This window comes from Hyposmocoma kahamanoa, unplaced genomic scaffold, assembly GCF_003589595.1.
Source record: "Hyposmocoma kahamanoa isolate Upper Pololo Valley unplaced genomic scaffold, ASM358959v1 78, whole genome shotgun sequence".
Taxonomy (NCBI): Eukaryota; Metazoa; Arthropoda; class Insecta; order Lepidoptera; family Cosmopterigidae; genus Hyposmocoma; species Hyposmocoma kahamanoa.
In genome coordinates, this window is record NW_020653945.1 from 10,182,072 (window position 1) to 10,199,823 (window position 17,752).

At 36.3% G+C, this 17,752-nt stretch overlaps 2 protein-coding genes across 12 annotated transcripts in view; both read right to left on the reverse strand.

Annotated features, from left to right (window-relative positions):
- Positions 1-1,622: 1,622 nt before the first annotated feature.
- LOC113233115 (seminal metalloprotease 1-like) lies at positions 1,623-10,757 on the reverse strand. The gene is made up of 6 exons (XM_026468110.1): positions 10,640-10,757; positions 9,980-10,150; positions 9,169-9,278; positions 6,790-6,997; positions 4,583-4,719; positions 1,623-1,756 (listed from the first exon to the last, which is right to left on the reverse strand). Exons 1-6 carry the CDS (start codon positions 10,752-10,754, stop codon positions 1,646-1,648), a joined length of 852 nt encoding a protein of 283 aa, XP_026323895.1. The 5' UTR covers positions 10,755-10,757; the 3' UTR covers positions 1,623-1,645.
- Positions 10,758-13,787: 3,030 nt separating this feature from the next.
- Positions 13,788-17,752, reverse strand: part of LOC113233351 (guanine nucleotide-releasing factor 2) — a 57,490-nt gene continuing 53,525 nt past the window's right edge. For 3 of the 11 annotated variants that reach the window (XM_026468464.1, XM_026468462.1, XM_026468457.1), the window contains 3 exons: positions 17,561-17,692; positions 17,075-17,295; positions 13,789-16,679 (listed from right to left, as the gene is read on the reverse strand). In XM_026468464.1, coding sequence (XP_026324249.1) covers positions 17,100-17,295; positions 17,561-17,692 — 328 coding nt within the window. In that variant the 3' untranslated portion in view covers positions 13,789-16,679; positions 17,075-17,099. Of the gene's footprint in view, positions 16,680-17,074; positions 17,296-17,560; positions 17,693-17,752 lie in introns of all 11 variants that reach the window. The other 8 variants (XM_026468459.1, XM_026468460.1, XM_026468458.1 and 5 more) reach the window with 7 other exon arrangements.

Here is a 17,752-nt window from a genome sequence, read left to right on the forward strand (position 1 = left end):
AAGTTGGGATTTAATATAGCCTCTGATACGACCATTTCACAAGGTGTGGGACCGCAACTGCGCGGACATCGCTTGCGACAGCCGCCCGCGCAGGTGACAGCAACGGACCGCACTACATAACTCGCGCAAGACGAAATTGCTACATTTTAGTCTGATTTACTTTTATTATTTCAAATCTTGATTTCATTCAAATAACAATAACCCCATTGCTCTTTCTGTAATTGGATCAGTGAAATAGAGCCTAAAAAAGTTTCTTACGCGCGTTTGAACCTAACGTTCGAAAAATATAAAATTTTGCGACTAAATGAAGTACACGTGTGATCAGTACAAGTGCACATGAGTCTAGGCTTGCCTTAATAATAAATCATTGTCTACCTTGGTGAGGTGTTAGGAAGATGAATTACAAAAAGCGAAATAATTTTTAAGGTAACCGTATCCAAACAGTAAAAAAGAAACCCTTGTGGTGAGGAAAATTCAAGGACTAATGACTATTATAGTGAGTATTCAAATGCCATCAACGAATTTCCATATTTAGAAACATTCAAATTTAAATAATATTATTAATACAAGTAATATCCGTTTCTATATCACAGCTATTTGTCTCAGAAATGTCTATTGTCATCGATTTAACATTAGGCATAGTTGTAGGACTTGGGAACTTGTCCGCCTCTTTCGTAGGAATTTTAGAAATATTAAATACAAAATTAAAAAATGAAGCAAATATTTAGTTCAATGGAGACATCATATGATTAATTATTCAGACTTTGCTAAAAATAGTCTTCTGCGTTGAATAAAATTTTCTAAACATTTATAATTTTTGAGAAAATAGCAATTAGGAAAAAAAACTAAAGTTACTTAAGATACGAAACACTCCGTGCACAAGTTCTGTCTCACTTGACCGTTTTTTATTTTTCAGCTAATTATTCTTGCACAAATATTACAATGTACCGTAATATTATTTAAAATCCGCAACTAAATATAAATTAGCCAAGTCGCGCATCGTAACGATATCAATTAAGTTTAATTGGAAATAAATATTACGAGAGAGTTCGATCAACTCTATACAAATTGGTGAGTTATTGATGCCGAAATTCCTCAATGCCATTGTCAAGAGATATAAACTATGGCAATTTCCCCAGTGAGGATTACGTGGTATTACTAAGGTGACGGTTCATTTCAGTTTGAGAGCACGGCACAGAAAAAGATGATAAAATGCGACTCGGAATCTTTAAGGCAATTTGAATGCTGATTGCAATTGTTTACAAAAATTTAAAACTTTTAAATGTAGAACTTTTTTGCAAAAAGGTAGTGCAATTGAAAGAGAAACTTTCTAGTGTGAGTGTACAACAAAATAATTATTTTTCAACGATTCGTAGATATAGAAAATCCAAATAAGAGACCTTTGTACATCTGATTTTTATACCGAAATAATACAACATCAATTGTTGTCAAACAAAGCACGTTAAACACGTTAATTCCCTTGAAGGCTGTTTCGCTTTCCCTTAACCCGCAAGTTTGTCAAGTTTCTCTTAACAAACAACTCTTGCCATTTGCTCTCAATAAAAATAACGCTTACATTTACTTTACACATTCAAGTTTATTTCGTTCTTTACAAGCTTCAATTCATTGTGACATTTTTTATTTCTTATCGGTGAGTGATTACGACTTCGTCGTAAGATTCCTCGCAATACATTTTATTCAACTTGGTTATATCTCCTTCGGACAATCCGTCTCTTTGCCCGATTTTTACGCCTTCCTGAAATCAGTTAAATACAATAATCTTTCTTTTAACTCATTTACTTAGGGTATTTGGTCATTATTGAACACCATCATCAACCCATTTTATACGCCCCACTACTGGGCACTGGTCTCAGGATTTAAGCCACAGTCCGCCTTGATGGCCCAATGCGGGTTGGGGGCTTCACACGTTTTTAGAGGGTTATGAACCTTCTTCGACGAGCAGCTTTCATCACGATCCTTCACCGAAAAGATCATGGTAAATTTCTAATAAAATTTTGCACATAAATTCTGAAAACTCTAAGGTGCGATCGCGGATTCGAACCCACGGCCTCTGCTTGAGAGGCGTTAGGTCAAACCATTAGCCGCCCTTTCGAAGGGGCTCCCGCCTTGTCGTGGCGGGGAGGGCTCTAGTAGCCGTGGTCGATTTCATCCTACGGTGAAGCAGAGAGGAATCCACGGGGGCGGCCGATGGTGGTAGGCCGGCCCGAGGAGGAGGGTGTTCCGCGCGGACTCGTCTGGTCAGCGGAACCACGGATGCGCGCTGGGAGGAGGGTCGCGGAGGGAGAGACATGTCGGTGTGTCGTTGCCGCTTGTCCTGTCCTCCGCGAGACTGGCGGGGCTACACTGCTTACGATGATGCAGTGGTGGCGAGGCGACGGAGGAAGAGACGTGTCGGTGTGTCGTTGCCGCTCGTCCTATCCTCCGCGGCCAAACTTGGGCGGTTGGTCCGTGCGGTGGGCGCTCCAAGGGATTCTCCTCGGAGAGTTCGCGCGGATGCGCGTCAGGTGTTGCGGCGGAGCCTGCCAACAGATCCACCGCACAGGCTGGGGGAGCAGCCAAACTTCACTGTTGAGTGGATGCTGTCCTGGCCCTCCTTGGCCCCTGGGTAGCGGACTCGGGGAGTTCGTTGCCCAGCATAGAGGGGCTCGGGATGGAAGGCTCGTCTGGTGTTCGGTGAGCCTCAAATTCGGAGGCGGGGGACCGATGTGTCTCCCTTCTCGGGGAGGGGCTGCGCAGGGTGCGACCAGCCGCTGGTGGGGGCGCGAACGAGTGCAATAGCGTACCGTACTCCCACCTACAGCAGAGAGGAGGAACACTCCGGGGGTTTAGAGCGGTCGGGCTGCTCCCCTTCAGGGTTCAGCCCAGTTCCACACAACCCCGGCTCTACCCCCCATCCGTTAGCAGATACCCCCGCATTAACAAAAAAAAACCATTAGGCTACTACGGTTTTATTGAACATGTCAGCACCATTACAAAAAACCATACATCAACAAAACGCTTAGCAAATAAATCAAAATACTACGTTACGTAGTTACGTATTACTTATACAAAAATATGTTTGTACTCATAAGTGGGCGTAAAACTTAATTTACTGTGATTCTCGATTTGTCTTCCGTCTTTTGGTGCCTTGTCATTTTTGTCAACGATGTAGTGTACTTAAGTCCAAATACAGAACCGAGCTTCTCTCAGCGAAGTTTTTTTTTTATGATGCAAAGTAACGGGACGAACAAGACGTACAAGAAGCAAAAGTTTTATTTTATAAATAAATTAAAATAAACTATCAAAAACAACGAAAATATCTTTAGGTGCCACATTCGCAAAACTATACCTAATCATGTTGATTGACACGTTATGGCTTATCAGCATTCCAATATGACTAGTGGTTTACTCCACTAGTTACTTTCACAGAAAATAATTGATCATCGTCGTAGTAAAATATGCTTCAAGGCGCTGGTTCAAATACAGCCAGATCGAAGAATTTTTTCTTAGTATTCGATATTTGTATTAGCAATTATAAAAAACAAGTGATGAACTTGCAACGTCAGAGAAAGTTCAAGACGTGTCAAGTTTCCAATCCGTCTCCAAACTGCTTTGGCTTAGCGTGGCGAATTGGAGCGCGCAGCACTTATACAGTCGATATCCTAAGATAGCTATTGTTAAAGGAATTCCACCTTTATATTAAATAAACGTTAACGATCACATTGGCTTAAAAAGTCATTCACTAATGATGTAATCCGCGTTAGAGCTCCTTGTGAGAGTTCGGAGGGCTTAGCCCGGACGCCCGCCGTACCCTGGTCTTACCGCTTACCAGAGAGCCCGTAGTCTCCTCGGAATTCCCTATCCCTCGGGTCAGTAGATACAATCAACCAAACAATGGACAGTTTTATCATCATATTAAATCTAGTTATTAATGTAGTTATACATAATAGTAATTAATCTAGAAGTTTTAGTAGCAGTAGAGCAAGCAGTTCGTCCAGGGAATATACTGCCACCTTACCCATTTCTACCGCCAAGCAGTAATGTGACCATTACTGCGTTCCGATTTTGAAGGGTAACGGCGCTAGTGACATTACAGACACATTAGACTTGACAACTTATGTCTCAGGGCGACGGGCGCAGTGGTAGTGCCACTCAGATCTTTGTGATTTTGTGAGCTCTAAATGGCTAACTGGTAACTGCAACTGTTATTGACAAGTTTGTCGCTTACCACCAGGCGCACGATCTGTTCGTCCGATCACTTGGTATCATAAAAAAAATCAGGAAGTGACCAAAATGAATTTTACAGCTGCGTACTTACTGCGCGCTTATCTACTCGGAACCAAATGGTCTTAGGGGGTCAGGGCTGCGGGTTTTAATGATTCGAGGTGTGTAATTTCTTATTTACCGCCCTTAATACATAATGTACTATTTAATCTATCTACTAACAATGAACAGGTATCTTAATTCATCGACTGTATGTTTCAAGGTTATTTAAGATGAATATATAAAGTAACAAATAAAACAGTACTCTAAAAGTTCTTCAGAAGTTATTAGAGTAAAGCTACTTCACATTTAAGCTTACCTGCAAAGGAACAATAGTTCTGTTTCCATTAATAGAGAAAGCATTTTCAGGATAATGCATGACGCTATTATAATCGTATATCACTCCGAAATCGGTAACCGTATCGTTGGTATACTTAGCAAAATTGTGTTCAGTACCTGAAATAAAAGAAAATGTTCACCCAAATAGGATATACATGTGCTGAAAAAGTAGGAATAAATTTTTCTCAGCACTTAGTGATTAAACTATTTCATCTTAAACCCATTTGTACGTCCCATTTCTGGGCACGGGTCTCTTCTCAGGCGAGTGTTTTAGGCCATGGTCCGCCAAGGTGACCCAATACGGGTTGGTGATTTCCGAGGTTGGGAACCTTCTTGGACGTGCAGTTATCATGACGATGTTTTCCTTCGCCGAAAAGATCATGGTAAATTTGAAATTCAATTTCGCACATAAATTCCGAAAACTCGGAGGTGCGAGGCCGGCTTTGAACTCCAGCAGAGACGGTAGGTCAGACCGTTAGGCTACCACGGCGTTTTAATATTTTTTTATTAAAATATTTGGGGAAAATAAAATGAGTGCATTTGCAGTTTAAATTTTAAGAATAGTGCTGAGAAAATTTTACCGTGTTTCAATCGAAATATTTCCTTTTCTCTCTCTTTGCTACTTGTAATCCTGCCTAAACTCGGCAAACGAGCTGATGATAACAGTAAAACTGAAATGCTATGTAACATACATAGCTTTTCAGTTTTACTGTTATCAACCTACCCTGACGTTCACTATCTAAAACGTGGCTAAGTGGCAAATGGTCAAATATCTATTTTAAATAACATAAGATAGAGCTCAAAATTCTCTATTGAAAAACAGTTACTTCGTTAACGTGTCCGACATATCGAAACTAATGATGCACAACTAAAATATAATTAAACAATTTCAATATTTAAAAAAATACAATTATTAAAGCGACATCTCTAGTCAGTCCCTGGTAACTGTAAAGAAACCTGGCTGAGTGACGAAATAGATTTCTCACAGATAGCGCTACGGCAAATAAGTTGTTAAAAACCAAAAACAACGATCTGCAATAAGCACATAGAAAATTTCGTAAGATCCGCTACTTCGTTCCGTGGCTTAGTTGGCATAGCGTTTGCCACGGTTTGCTGGATGACGTTGGTTCGAATCCAGTCGGAACGAAGGATTTTTTTCTAAGTGTAATCTTTGTATCAATAATTATAACAAACTAATGGAGCCATTTCACATAATAATTGAGTATCATGGTAGTCAAACATCGTGACATTCAATAAAAAAGCTTTAAAAAAACTTCAATATTCTAAAACTGGTTGGTATGATTTTTTATAATATCTCAAACATTATTTGGTCACATAGTCGAGTTTTAGTGAGCGGACAGCAGTACTATAGAAGACACTGCAGCTTCTAGAAAACACTGCATTTATAACATGGCATATATATTTTTACATATATTTTTAGTAGCAGTAAAGCTCCTTGTGTCTTTCACAAGGAGCTTTACTGCCACCTTATCTATTTCTGCCGCCAAGCAGTAATGTCAGCATTACTGTGTTCCGATTTTAAAGGGTAAGGGTGCTGGTGAAATTACAGGCACATGGGACTTGTCAACTTATGTCTCAGGGTGACGGGTGCAGTGGCGGTGTGCCTCAGAACTTCGCGATTTAAAGAGCTAAATGGCACTGCAACTGTTATGGACAGGCGTGTAGCTTACCATCAGGCGCACGACTTGTTCGTCCCGTCACTTGATATTGTAAAAATTGTTGTTCCTATTCGTAACAAAAAGTGAAAATCAAGATTTTTGATGAAATCAAACAAAACATGATTCCATCAAGAATCATTAGAAAGAATTCATTACTTAAAATTGTTGCTGCAATCATTATTCTTACTTGATAGTCTCAGATGGAAACATCACTTTATCACCTTAATCTGTCACGTGTTCTAGAAATATAAGATGTCCCTAACCATTGTGGTACTGTAGCGGTCTAGAGTTACACGTGTCTCAAGCACGCAGCTGTGTTTTAATCAGCCTTTTAAAAAAAACTTATCCCGTCCCGCAGCCAAGAAACACTCGATGTCCCTTACCATTTTGGTAATTATTTTTATATAAATACTTTTTATCTACATGGAATTTATGTGCGGCAACCACATTGAATTTATATCTTCTTATAACTATACTTATCTACGTACTATTCACAATAATATCTCACCAGGACGAATATTTTTCCAAATAATGTTAACAAAATCATCCCGATCGTATGTGCTTTGCATGTGGTAGAATCCAAGCGTGTGCAGCATTTCATGAACCACGGTGCCATGTCTGAAGCATCCCTTGGATAAATTTAGAACCTGGTTTTGATCTTCGTCGTCTTTCGGAGTGCTGAAGCCTACGTTTGAGAAACAACCGTTTGCGGATCCCTAAAACACAATATAAAAGCCACACACTTAAAATATACTAATTTCATTATCCTAAGTAAGACATTCTCCACACTTAGTCGTAGTGTAGCAATTGATCAGTTAGCACGGTATTCAAGCGTGGAGAGTCAGCCATTTGACACACTGAAATTAGCATGATGTAAATTTATTTATTTTATTTTTTAGGGATAATAAACAATTGTACAGGATATGTTTACATTAAGTATTGGTTAATTGTAACATAAGTAGGTTAATTCTAACATAGTAAAAATTCCAACATAAGAGTACGTACAATCAACAACATTATCCAAAAATTACTATTATAATTAAAATTGTCGTGTGTGATGGGTTAGATAAACCTAAAACAAATGGACATAGTTATGCAAAATAAAACCAACCCACAAGATGTTACTTTCGAGATAATTAGATTTATGCAAAAACAGTGTGAAGAAATAAATAGGTAAGTTATTTGACACAAATAACGTGAGTTATGTGTAGCATTGAGAATGATATAGAGAAACTATTATACTATATAGCAATAAATAGAAAACATTATGTATCTTTTCATTTCGTTAACGAGAATCATGTTCTAGTTTTCGTAATGAAAATGCTAAACATCTACAGTACTTCAGTACATGTGGCATAGATCCATTTAGTATATTTAAAAAAATACATTATATGAAAATAAGCAGCATGGTTCTTTTTAGCTATTAAAAAGTTGTTTATTTAGGGTTGGTACCCTGAAGGACTTTTATTTTCTCCGTTTTGGATTGGTATATTGCCAGGATCTTGATGTGAGCAGGTAAAGGACAAATAAGGACAGATAACGTACATAACTCAATTTCACTCGAGGTGTAGGTTGGTTCGTGTCCAAATAAAAGGTAAACAAAAAAGAAATTAGCTCAGGGCTTCATTAACAGATTATTTTAAATTTAGAAGCAGGTTATTATAATTATGTCAATAACACTAAACAAATCATTGCTATGAGAAAGAATTATACGTAGAAGAACTAGCATGTCAGCATTTGTTCGGCAGCGCGCCGTTCTAGGGAGTCACCGCACTTATTAACGCAGAATCGCATCAAGACTGGGCTTCCAAAATTTCATAGTTTTTTGAACGCATGTCTTCAATCGTGCCTATGTTTGATCAATGCCAAATTTGGAGATAGGTTTCATTAAACCTTTTTAAAGTAAATTAATCACGACACTTACATAATACGTTGACTTTCCCTCGATACTTTTTTTTAAATCATACGTGTTTTGAGGTTTATAATTTATTCATAATAATATTATTTTAGTTAGTAATATAAAGTTTAATACTACATATAGAAAATAAGGTATACTAATGACTTATCAAGGGACATTTGACATTTATCCATTTAATAATCCAGTAATTAACGAAAATGGTTTTGAGACTTATGCCCTTTGCGTCCGTGTAAAATCGTGTGAGCATGGTGTATGCAATACACGGCTTTATTGCTACTGAGATAAAATTTACGAGAAAAAGCTTTATTACGATGAACCTAAGAACGAAAAATACGTGCGTTTCGCATCGATTCGTACGAACGCAACTCGACACAGGTTGGCAATAAATCCGGGGTCTACTCTAGTTCTCCGTTCGGCGTTCGTCCGAAACAATTACCGTTAAATAAGTAATACTAGACCCAATTAAAAGACAATGTCTTCACTCGCATCATGCGTGCGCACAAGCTTCGTTCACATCATGCGTATTTTAATTTTAATTTTGGTAAGTATTATGTATTTGACAGAACTGTTTTCGGACGGATCGACAACCAACGGCGGAGAACTAGAGTGCAGGGCCTGCTTGCTCGGCGCCGTGACTCCTCTGTGATGTTCCGTAATGTTTAGTTTCGTGCGCGAACGGCGAATCGGCTTAATGCGACAAGTGTGGTTAAACACGATCGTATCCAGACGATTCCGTGTTAATAAGATTGGTGATTCCGTTAAACAGCGCGCCCGTCCAAACTCTCATGGGTACATTGTATCCAATATTTTACACAAGATATGAATAGTCAATCCAATTGAAAAATATAAGACTCAAAAAGTCGAGAGCGATACCTACTTTAAAGTATTGTAATGGAATAGGTATAGTATTTTCTAATAAAACCCTAATAATATGAAAGGAATTTTTGATGTTTAACTAGTCTTCATTACCTGTATAATAACAGCATGATCCGCTTCATTCTTTCTAGGTACAAATCTTAAGCAAGACTTGTTTGCAATATCGGCCATTCCCTCTTCAATCAATTTAACTTGGTCGTCCTCTGTTACCAACCGACAAAAAAGTGTAATAATAGTAAGTTTCGTAGTTAACTTAAATAGAGTTCACAGGTGTTAAATGTGTAATTAGTTTCATGACGAATTTCATCTGTGAAACGCAACAATTGCGCGATTGACATCGAACCAAATGATCTTGACTTTGTCTTTACTATACGGAGGTTGCGACATGCTTAAAATGGTATGTCACCATCATCATTGTGATCAACCCGGTAAATGTAGACCTTAGCAATAAAAATCCGCCATATAACGCTTAATATCTAGCAGTTACCTTCCACTATTTGCTTGTCACACTTGCGCATTACACTGCTAGTAAAAATGGAAGTATATTTATTTGCGATTTCGCGAACTTAGTTGCGATTGTGTTGAATATTGTTTTCATACAGTTAATTTTGATCTCCCTCTGAATAAAATTGATAAAATAAATGACATAAGCTTAAGTACAGTCACAGATACCACCACCAAAAATATACCAGATACGTGTTTCGCCTCTCTACGAGGCACTATGATTGACTACATGAAAAAAAAATTATCAACACATTCATTTCACCTCCACTGAGTTCGCAGAATAGCAAATTAATTTACTTCAATATTTATTAACATGTAATTCCGCAAAGTACCACCTGAATCTATTAATTAACCTACACTGCAGCTTCTAGTTCATGGTATAATCAAATTAAATACAGACCAAAATCCTCAATTTCAATGTGGTAAACAACAGTTCGATTGGGCCAACGTTTGGTTCCACCACGAAGGCCATTACGAGAGTCATCCTTGGCTGCATGGATGTCACGTTCTTGCGTTGTTGTTAGCAACATATCTCCTTCGAAATATTTGCCGAATTCGCCCTCTTCGAATGCTGTAGAGGGAATTTTACTTAGACCAAATGTTAAATATTATTCAATGGAATGTTTATAGTTCAGGAAACTTATTTAAGGAATTTCTACCTTCATGTAGTACTTTTCAAATATCATTTTATATTATTCGGTGCGCGTGAAAATGCATAATTTCGGAACACTGTCATGAACGATTATAAATTCAGGAAACATGAGAGTAGATACAAATGGTAACCCTATTTATCTCACACTCTCTAGTACAAACTTAATACTGGTGCCAAAAAAAAAATTTGTATGAAAATTATTTTTGAAAATTCAATTCTAGAGTCCCGAAATTTAAAATATGTTACGTTACCGGAGATTAATAAATAGCGGTTACTCATCTTTTTTCATTTCATCAAAACACCTTATTTCCACTAAAGTAAAAAACAGTTAATAACAGCTTCTAAAATTCAGTTGGTACCTGCATAATAATTAATAAATGGTCTATTGTAAATGTATTATAAATTTACCATCAGGGTCTCCAGACAATATTTCATTTGGGTCAAATAACTTCTGAGCTCTATCCTCCACTAAAGGTGCTGCAAATGCAGTTACAAAAACTGCAACTAAAACAGTACCTAACATTGTTGGTGTTTACTTTCTATAGCCTAACTAAAATGTACTGCACTACGCATTATTCCAGCACCTCTATTTAAGTAAAAGCAGCTACTTCAGAAAAGGATTACTCTACCGATCACCTCATTAGATAGTTAAATGTAATCTAAGGACATGTCTGCCACTTGACGTTTATCTATTAAACAGGACAGAGACGAATTTGTCTCTTGACACATTAAAAGTTTTAAAACGGTGTACTAATGACTAAAACGACAAGCCTACCCTAAGACGGGGCTGTTTAAGATTAACAGTAGAATTTGTAGAAGTATAATACAATTTTTTCCTGTAAACATATGTAATGTAAAATGATTACCTCGGCGACACAGAAAAGTTTTACAAATTAAAATAATTAAAAGTGTAAATTAAAAAAATATTGAAAGATTTCACAAATTTTTATTAAATAGTAATTATTTTATTTAAATTTTTTTAACCACTCTAATGTCCGCTTCCACTAAACTTAAGTACGTCTCAAACCAAAGCTTGCAAGTCAAAAGTCACTCTTAGTAACATTGTGTTAAGAGTGTCTTATCAATTTAAGCATTGGTTTAGGCGTTTAGGCACTTAAATTTAGTGCAAGTGGATAAGTGTCAGTTTGTAACTGTTTGTTCAATTGAGACTCGTTTAGATTTTGATTTTTTTACACACCTCAAAAGATACGTGTATTTGGGTGTCGTTAATAACAGGGGAATAATTTAGAGGACATCATTTAAACGCAGATATAGGGTTTGGTTGTCTATGAACAATTTTAAGGTCGCTCTTTATGTGTATAACAATTATTAGATTATGGATTTTGTAATAAAATAAATAAAACGCTAGAGATGTTTTTGTGTATTACTAACAATGCACAAATGAATATTATTATTTTGGATAAATATTTTAGCTTCTCGCCTCTCTATGGCCTATAAGATTTTTAGTTAATTTAGAGTGTACAGATGTTAAATGTGTAATTAATTTCATAACGAATTTCACCTGTGAAGCGCAACAATTGCGTGATTGACATCGAACCAAACATTGTTTATTATTATTATTATTAAAGAAAAATCAACCTTTTCCTTACGCCGTCTCTGTAGTATAGTAAAGCCATCATGCTGTGTTGCCGTTGGATGGTAGAACGCGGTACGATTACTTACAACGTTTTAGCGTAGCACTGCTCATTTTAATATTAGTTCAATGTAACCGCTTGGAAAGTAAAATTTTTGTGAAACTACTCAAGATATTTCCGAAACAAAATTGTAGGAAAAAAAAATTAGAACTTTTTTACTTAATACACCATTCGCTGTTACATAAGCAACAACCGATGTACAATTATATTAATGCTATGCCACAACTTGCGCCATTTGGATTGTTTTGCCACAACATGGGCCTCATTGCGTGGATAACGGAAACAACGTGAAGTTGCCATGTATTTACTTTTTTTTAGTCGCGCGGAAACCCGGGGACGATTCATGGCGCGACACAGTGGTTCGAACCATAAAAGTGTTTGGACATAGTATACTTAAAATGCAATTTTTTAAAATTAAAAAAATTTTAACAAAATTTCCAATTGGAGTCATACTTTAGGATTAATTAAACTTCAATATGGAGAGTGAAGCCGTAGCCTAATGGTTTGACCTACCGCCTCTCAAACAGAGGCCGTGGGTCCGAATCCGGACTCGCACCTCTGTATTTTAATTTGAAATTTACCATGTACTTTTCGGTGAAGGAAAAACATCGTGATAATGCCTGCACGTCGAAGGTTCACAACCTTCGGAAACCCTCGAAAAACCCCAAAGTCCCCAACCCGCAACCTTCGCCTGAGAGGAAACACGTGCCCAACTGTGGGACATAGAAATGGGTTGATGGTGATATGGAGAGCAAGATAAAAATCTGCAGTTCATATTTTACTTCTTGTTTCGGCGATTGTAAAAATTAGTATTTAGCTATTGCCACGTTTGGACCCATTTTGGACCGTTGATTAATGGTGCGTCAGGAGTGCCCCGTCCTACGGTGAAATAAATATTTGAAGAAGTATAATACCAGTACCATTAACACAGTTAATAACATATTTCGGGGTATAAAGCAGCTCGTAATACAGTATTATATAAAAAAAACTTGAAAATAACGATGTCGACGAGCGACGCAACTAAGGTAGCTCAAACAATATTCTTCTGAATAACTGAGTATGATACGACTCATTGAGCTATATATTTCTTATGATAAACATCGACAACACATGTGTTACAATATTTACGTAAGCTTTATCTGTAACATTTGTTATTGTCCTTCAATAATAGAACAACATATTTATTTTTCTCTTAATGTTGTGTTTTGATTTTCCTCTCTTTCCCACATCTATACTCATTGACTTTTTATTTGTAAGTCAATGTCTATACTCAACCGCTTGTATGGGGGTCGAACCACTGTGCCACTGCCTCCATAAAGTTTATAAATTACACTAGTGTATAAAAAATACACCGCTAATAATTTTGCTGAAAAATGTAGGCGAAAACCAGTAAAAATATTAAATTCCAACGACTCAAAACGCTAAGACTTAAGATGTATCGTTTTACCATTTGGCGGTAAAGTGTTCTCCACAGGATTACTTACGCATCGCGTCATTATCACAAGTTAAGTAAGAGTAATTATCGTCCGATAAGTCTTTCATTTAGCTAATATCGCCTTGACAGAATTACTAAAGTGTTGTGGACTAATTATGTTGTAACATTATACTTACATTTAAATTGTTTTATTTCATTGCAACCAGTTTCTCACAACGGTGAAATGTTTGCTGCTTACTTCCTAAATACTGAGGTTTTCTAAGTACCAATTAACGTGGTATATTATACTTATAATACAAATAACAACAGTGAATAGTTTCTATAAATAAAAGATAGACGTATGTTGTAAATAACGTGCTATATTTATTTTACAAAATAATTACAAAAAAAATCTTGACACACAAAAATTAAAACTGTACACGCATGCAGTTCAAATATAATACGGGTTTTTATAACTCAATAAATGTAATGTACAAATAAATCGTAATTTATGTAATAATATAAAAAATACTTAACGTAACGTAAAATATTATTAATATATCTTTAAGAAATCATAAATCGCTTCCAGAATAAACTATAATATAAAATGTTATTTATTTTTTAATCCATTTGATACATTATGGCATTTTGATTTAACATAATACTGAACTTGCTAATACAACAAAATTATGTACGCTGTTCACTAAATGTGAGACATTTTAAATTTCTAAGGTCGTAAGTTTAAATTGCGATATTGTGACGAATCAGAGGCTATTAAATTTACTATTACAGATCTAAATAGTATACTACTCGAAAACACGTAACGGGACTTGTAAACAAATTTTGACACTATACACATCAATTACTGAATAATTAATTTAGGCAGTCTTTAATTATTACTCAATTAATATAGGTTATCATATCAATCCGTTGCAATAGTTCGCAATACATTTAAATAAATAATAATACCAGACAACAAAAATGGTAACGTATCTAAAACTTAACTATCGCTCAAATTACTATACAATCGTGTCAGACCTGTCGTGCACATTTCTTAACCTGCACTTTTATTCATGCCTTTCGCAATAGTATAAAAAGAAAATAAGTTTTCTTTCTACATAACCCTTTGCTACATATGTATAAGCTCCTATTTTGAACAGCATACATTTTTACTAACTACAATGTGCTATATCAGATGATTACCAGGCCACTACTAGGCAGTTAAGAGACCCTACATTTGTAGACCTGAGAAAAGAGGTTAAAAAATATGTGCAACAGATCCGACTATTATCAGCACACAATTGCAAAAAAAGCTGTAAAACATTCTAAATATTGGTCTAGTTAGTTATTGCATGGAATCAAATGTTCCTTTTGAACAATACACAAACTACCAGATCGATGTAATCATACGTATTACCTAATAATTACTTTGCCAAGTCAGTATCACACCAATGTTATTGTGAATACTGCTTTAGATATATAGTAGTTTTAACATTTAGAATTTTGTTCTTTAACGTTAAAGAACATATATTCTAAAATTTAAACATACTGAAATGCATCATGGACAGGCGTAATACCGGCTTAGGCAGCTGTTAATATTGGGGTTCATTTAATCTTACGCTAAACATTCGCCTAATATAATTGTCTACGTATAGAGGACGTCAATAAGACTGAGTAAGCGGCACGCTACATGAAAAGTATCACAAATTGTGCAGCGACTCTACCAATAATAAAAAATTATTGCTATTTCATTGGAGACATCGTCGTCTTAAGGCAAAGTAAGTAAATGCGAACGTTACACTATTTCGTTTAATATCGCCCTACAGTAATTGTTTTTAAACGTGATTATTGTTAACACGAATACTGAGACTATCAAAGTGAATAACGTTTCAAAAATTTCATACACACTTCGCTACGGCTTCAGCTTGTACTGAATCTTAAGCTTAATTTAATGTTACTATAAAGTAGAATGACACAAATCGTGACGATTCGTACACTCAAATATAGATCTCAAAAGTACGCTATTCATAAATCGTACGCCACCCAAGGCGGCATTTTTAGGAGAAATATAGTTTCTGAATATCAAAAATAAAAATTTGCATTGAATTTCAATATGCACAAAAATATTACATTAACCATAAAATAGTTCGATACGAATTAAATGGCATAGAAATAGACGCGCTTGTTAAATCTTTTCCGTCGTGTTAAAACGTCATAAAATACAAAGACACTAAAGTCCATACGGTAGTTTTGATCCGTTTACAGTCGAAAGTTGAATTTCTTTGGTATACCTACAGTAAATTTACACCAAGTGCTGTGAATTGCATCCTACCGTAAAACCTTGCACAATTAAATTAGGTAGCGTTTGTGAACATTCCTTTTTGCTAAAAGTAAATTGTTCTATCGAAAAAATCTTTCTTATAACGCCAAGCGACCTTAAAACTCGAAAATTACTTATCCGTGTTTCAGAAATGGGACGCTTTTGTTTTCAACATTTGGCACACACTTCATGATATGTATCGGTTAACACGGTGCATAAATGTAGACTGTAATATAAAAATAGTTTATTATCTATAAAATATTACGAAAAACATAGGGATCACCTTCAGGAGTTTAATATTATTGCTTGCTTTCGATTAAAAACTATGGAAGCCCCGATGTATTGGAGTATTATGTATGGTCGAGGCAATGAATTATCAAATTCAACGCTTTTATTTTGATTTTAAACAAAAGCAATAGTCCCATTTCTCACTCGAAATACTCGTTAATATTATTTATCGTTACGCGGTAACAACGTGCAATCGCAAATATTAGAACATTAGAAAACACTCGACGGTCAATAAGTAATGTCGAATACTAACCTACTTCAATAAAGTTCTCTAATTCGATGTATTGAATAACTTTCGAAGCTGGCCTACTTTACGTTATACTGACATCAATGGCAAATATAGGTACAACAACGAGAAGAATATCAATGACATTAACCCTAAACACTTAGGCGTCACTCGTTTCTTTAGTACTACGCAAGTCACATGCTGATATGTAGGACGACAGTAACTCGATATCAATACTGATTAGGAAATTTGGCTCTTATTCACGTTCAATTACGATAGATATTCATGTCAGAAGTATTTGTAAATGTATAATCGAGCACCTTATCGTCGCTGTTGATCTGTCACACACATTCGCTCTCGGACCGATCACAGTTGAGAAATCGCAAAATTACGAGTAATTACATTAACATTAATTAGGCCTTTTTAGGACAGATAATCACATTTCACCTAACCCAAAACCTCGTAGATATAAGCCTCACCTTGTCTTCAGCTTTTCACACACACTCGGTACAACCATTCCTCTATTCTTTGGATTTCAATTTTATCTGTGAACAAGGAATTGTAGTATTAAAAAAAACATAATACATATTTTTGTAATACACTTCTTAATTGTTATGATAAAATACAAATTATATTACAATTATTCTACAACAGTCAACGTGGTTGAACTAGGGAAGGCACCCTTTTGTAACTTGATATTTTTTTAATTTTTAGTATACCAAATAACGGGACGAACAATTCGTGCGCCTGATGGTAAGCGACACGCGTATCCATAATAGTTGCAGTGCCATTCAGGGCTTTAAATCGCAAAGACGTTAGAGGCACCACCACTGCGCTCATCAATATTATGATTCCAACCTTTCTCTATAGCAGTCAAAAAGACAGTAAAGCCACAGCGAAGTAGAAGATTCAGATTGTCTATTTACATTGTGAAGTTTACCTTTTAATGCTTAAAGCATCATCGTCTAGGCAGCGGTCTGTGCAGGTGCAGGCGTAGGCGCATTGACGAGCGCAGGTGTGGGAGGAGGACCAGTCTTAGCGCGACCACCACGGGGCTTGATGCTCTCTGACACTTGCCACATAGCTTCCTCGCTTAGGACATCGTCAAAGTCGTTGAACATCGCCTGGATCCGCTCGTTCTTCTTGAACTTGTACTGTCTGCTAAAGATAATAATAACATGTTTATTATCGTCGTCGCCACTGATAAAAAAACTGTGGTGGTGCTTACTATACGACTAGGAAATTAAATTCACTAGGGTTGTGCCGTACTAAACTTGTTTAGAAGTAAAATTAGACATTTGGACGGATTTAAAACGTAAAATCACTGACCAAGGAAATAGTATACTTTTACGCTAAAAAAATTGACGAAACCAAAGTGATGAAGCAAGCAATAAGATAAAATTTTATACAAAACTATTATACGCACTCTTTATGAAATCTCTTCATGTTCTCCATGATGTGGTACTGTTGCCAACGCTTGGTGAAGTTGATGACTCCGTCCTGTAGCAGGTCGGGGTTCCCGATATGTACGAACGTCAGATCTTGCAGGACTAGACCACTGCAAAAAATATGACGGTATTAAAACAATGTTCTTCGACAAAAAGACGAAACGCCCATT

Bases quoted from the DNA above. Each gene is read 5' to 3' on its own strand.
- LOC113233115 (XM_026468110.1), bottom strand. From the start codon at position 10,754: ATGTTAGGTACTGTTTTAGTTGCAGTTTTTGTAACTGCATTTGCAGCA. The intron at 10,151-10,639 runs GTAAATTTATAA...TTCCCTCTACAG, and splicing joins ATTGTCTGGAGACCCTGATG to CATTCGAAGAGGGCGAATTC. The intron at 4,720-6,789 runs GTGAGATATTAT...CTTTTATTTCAG, and splicing joins TTGGAAAAATATTCGTCCTG to GTACTGAACACAATTTTGCT.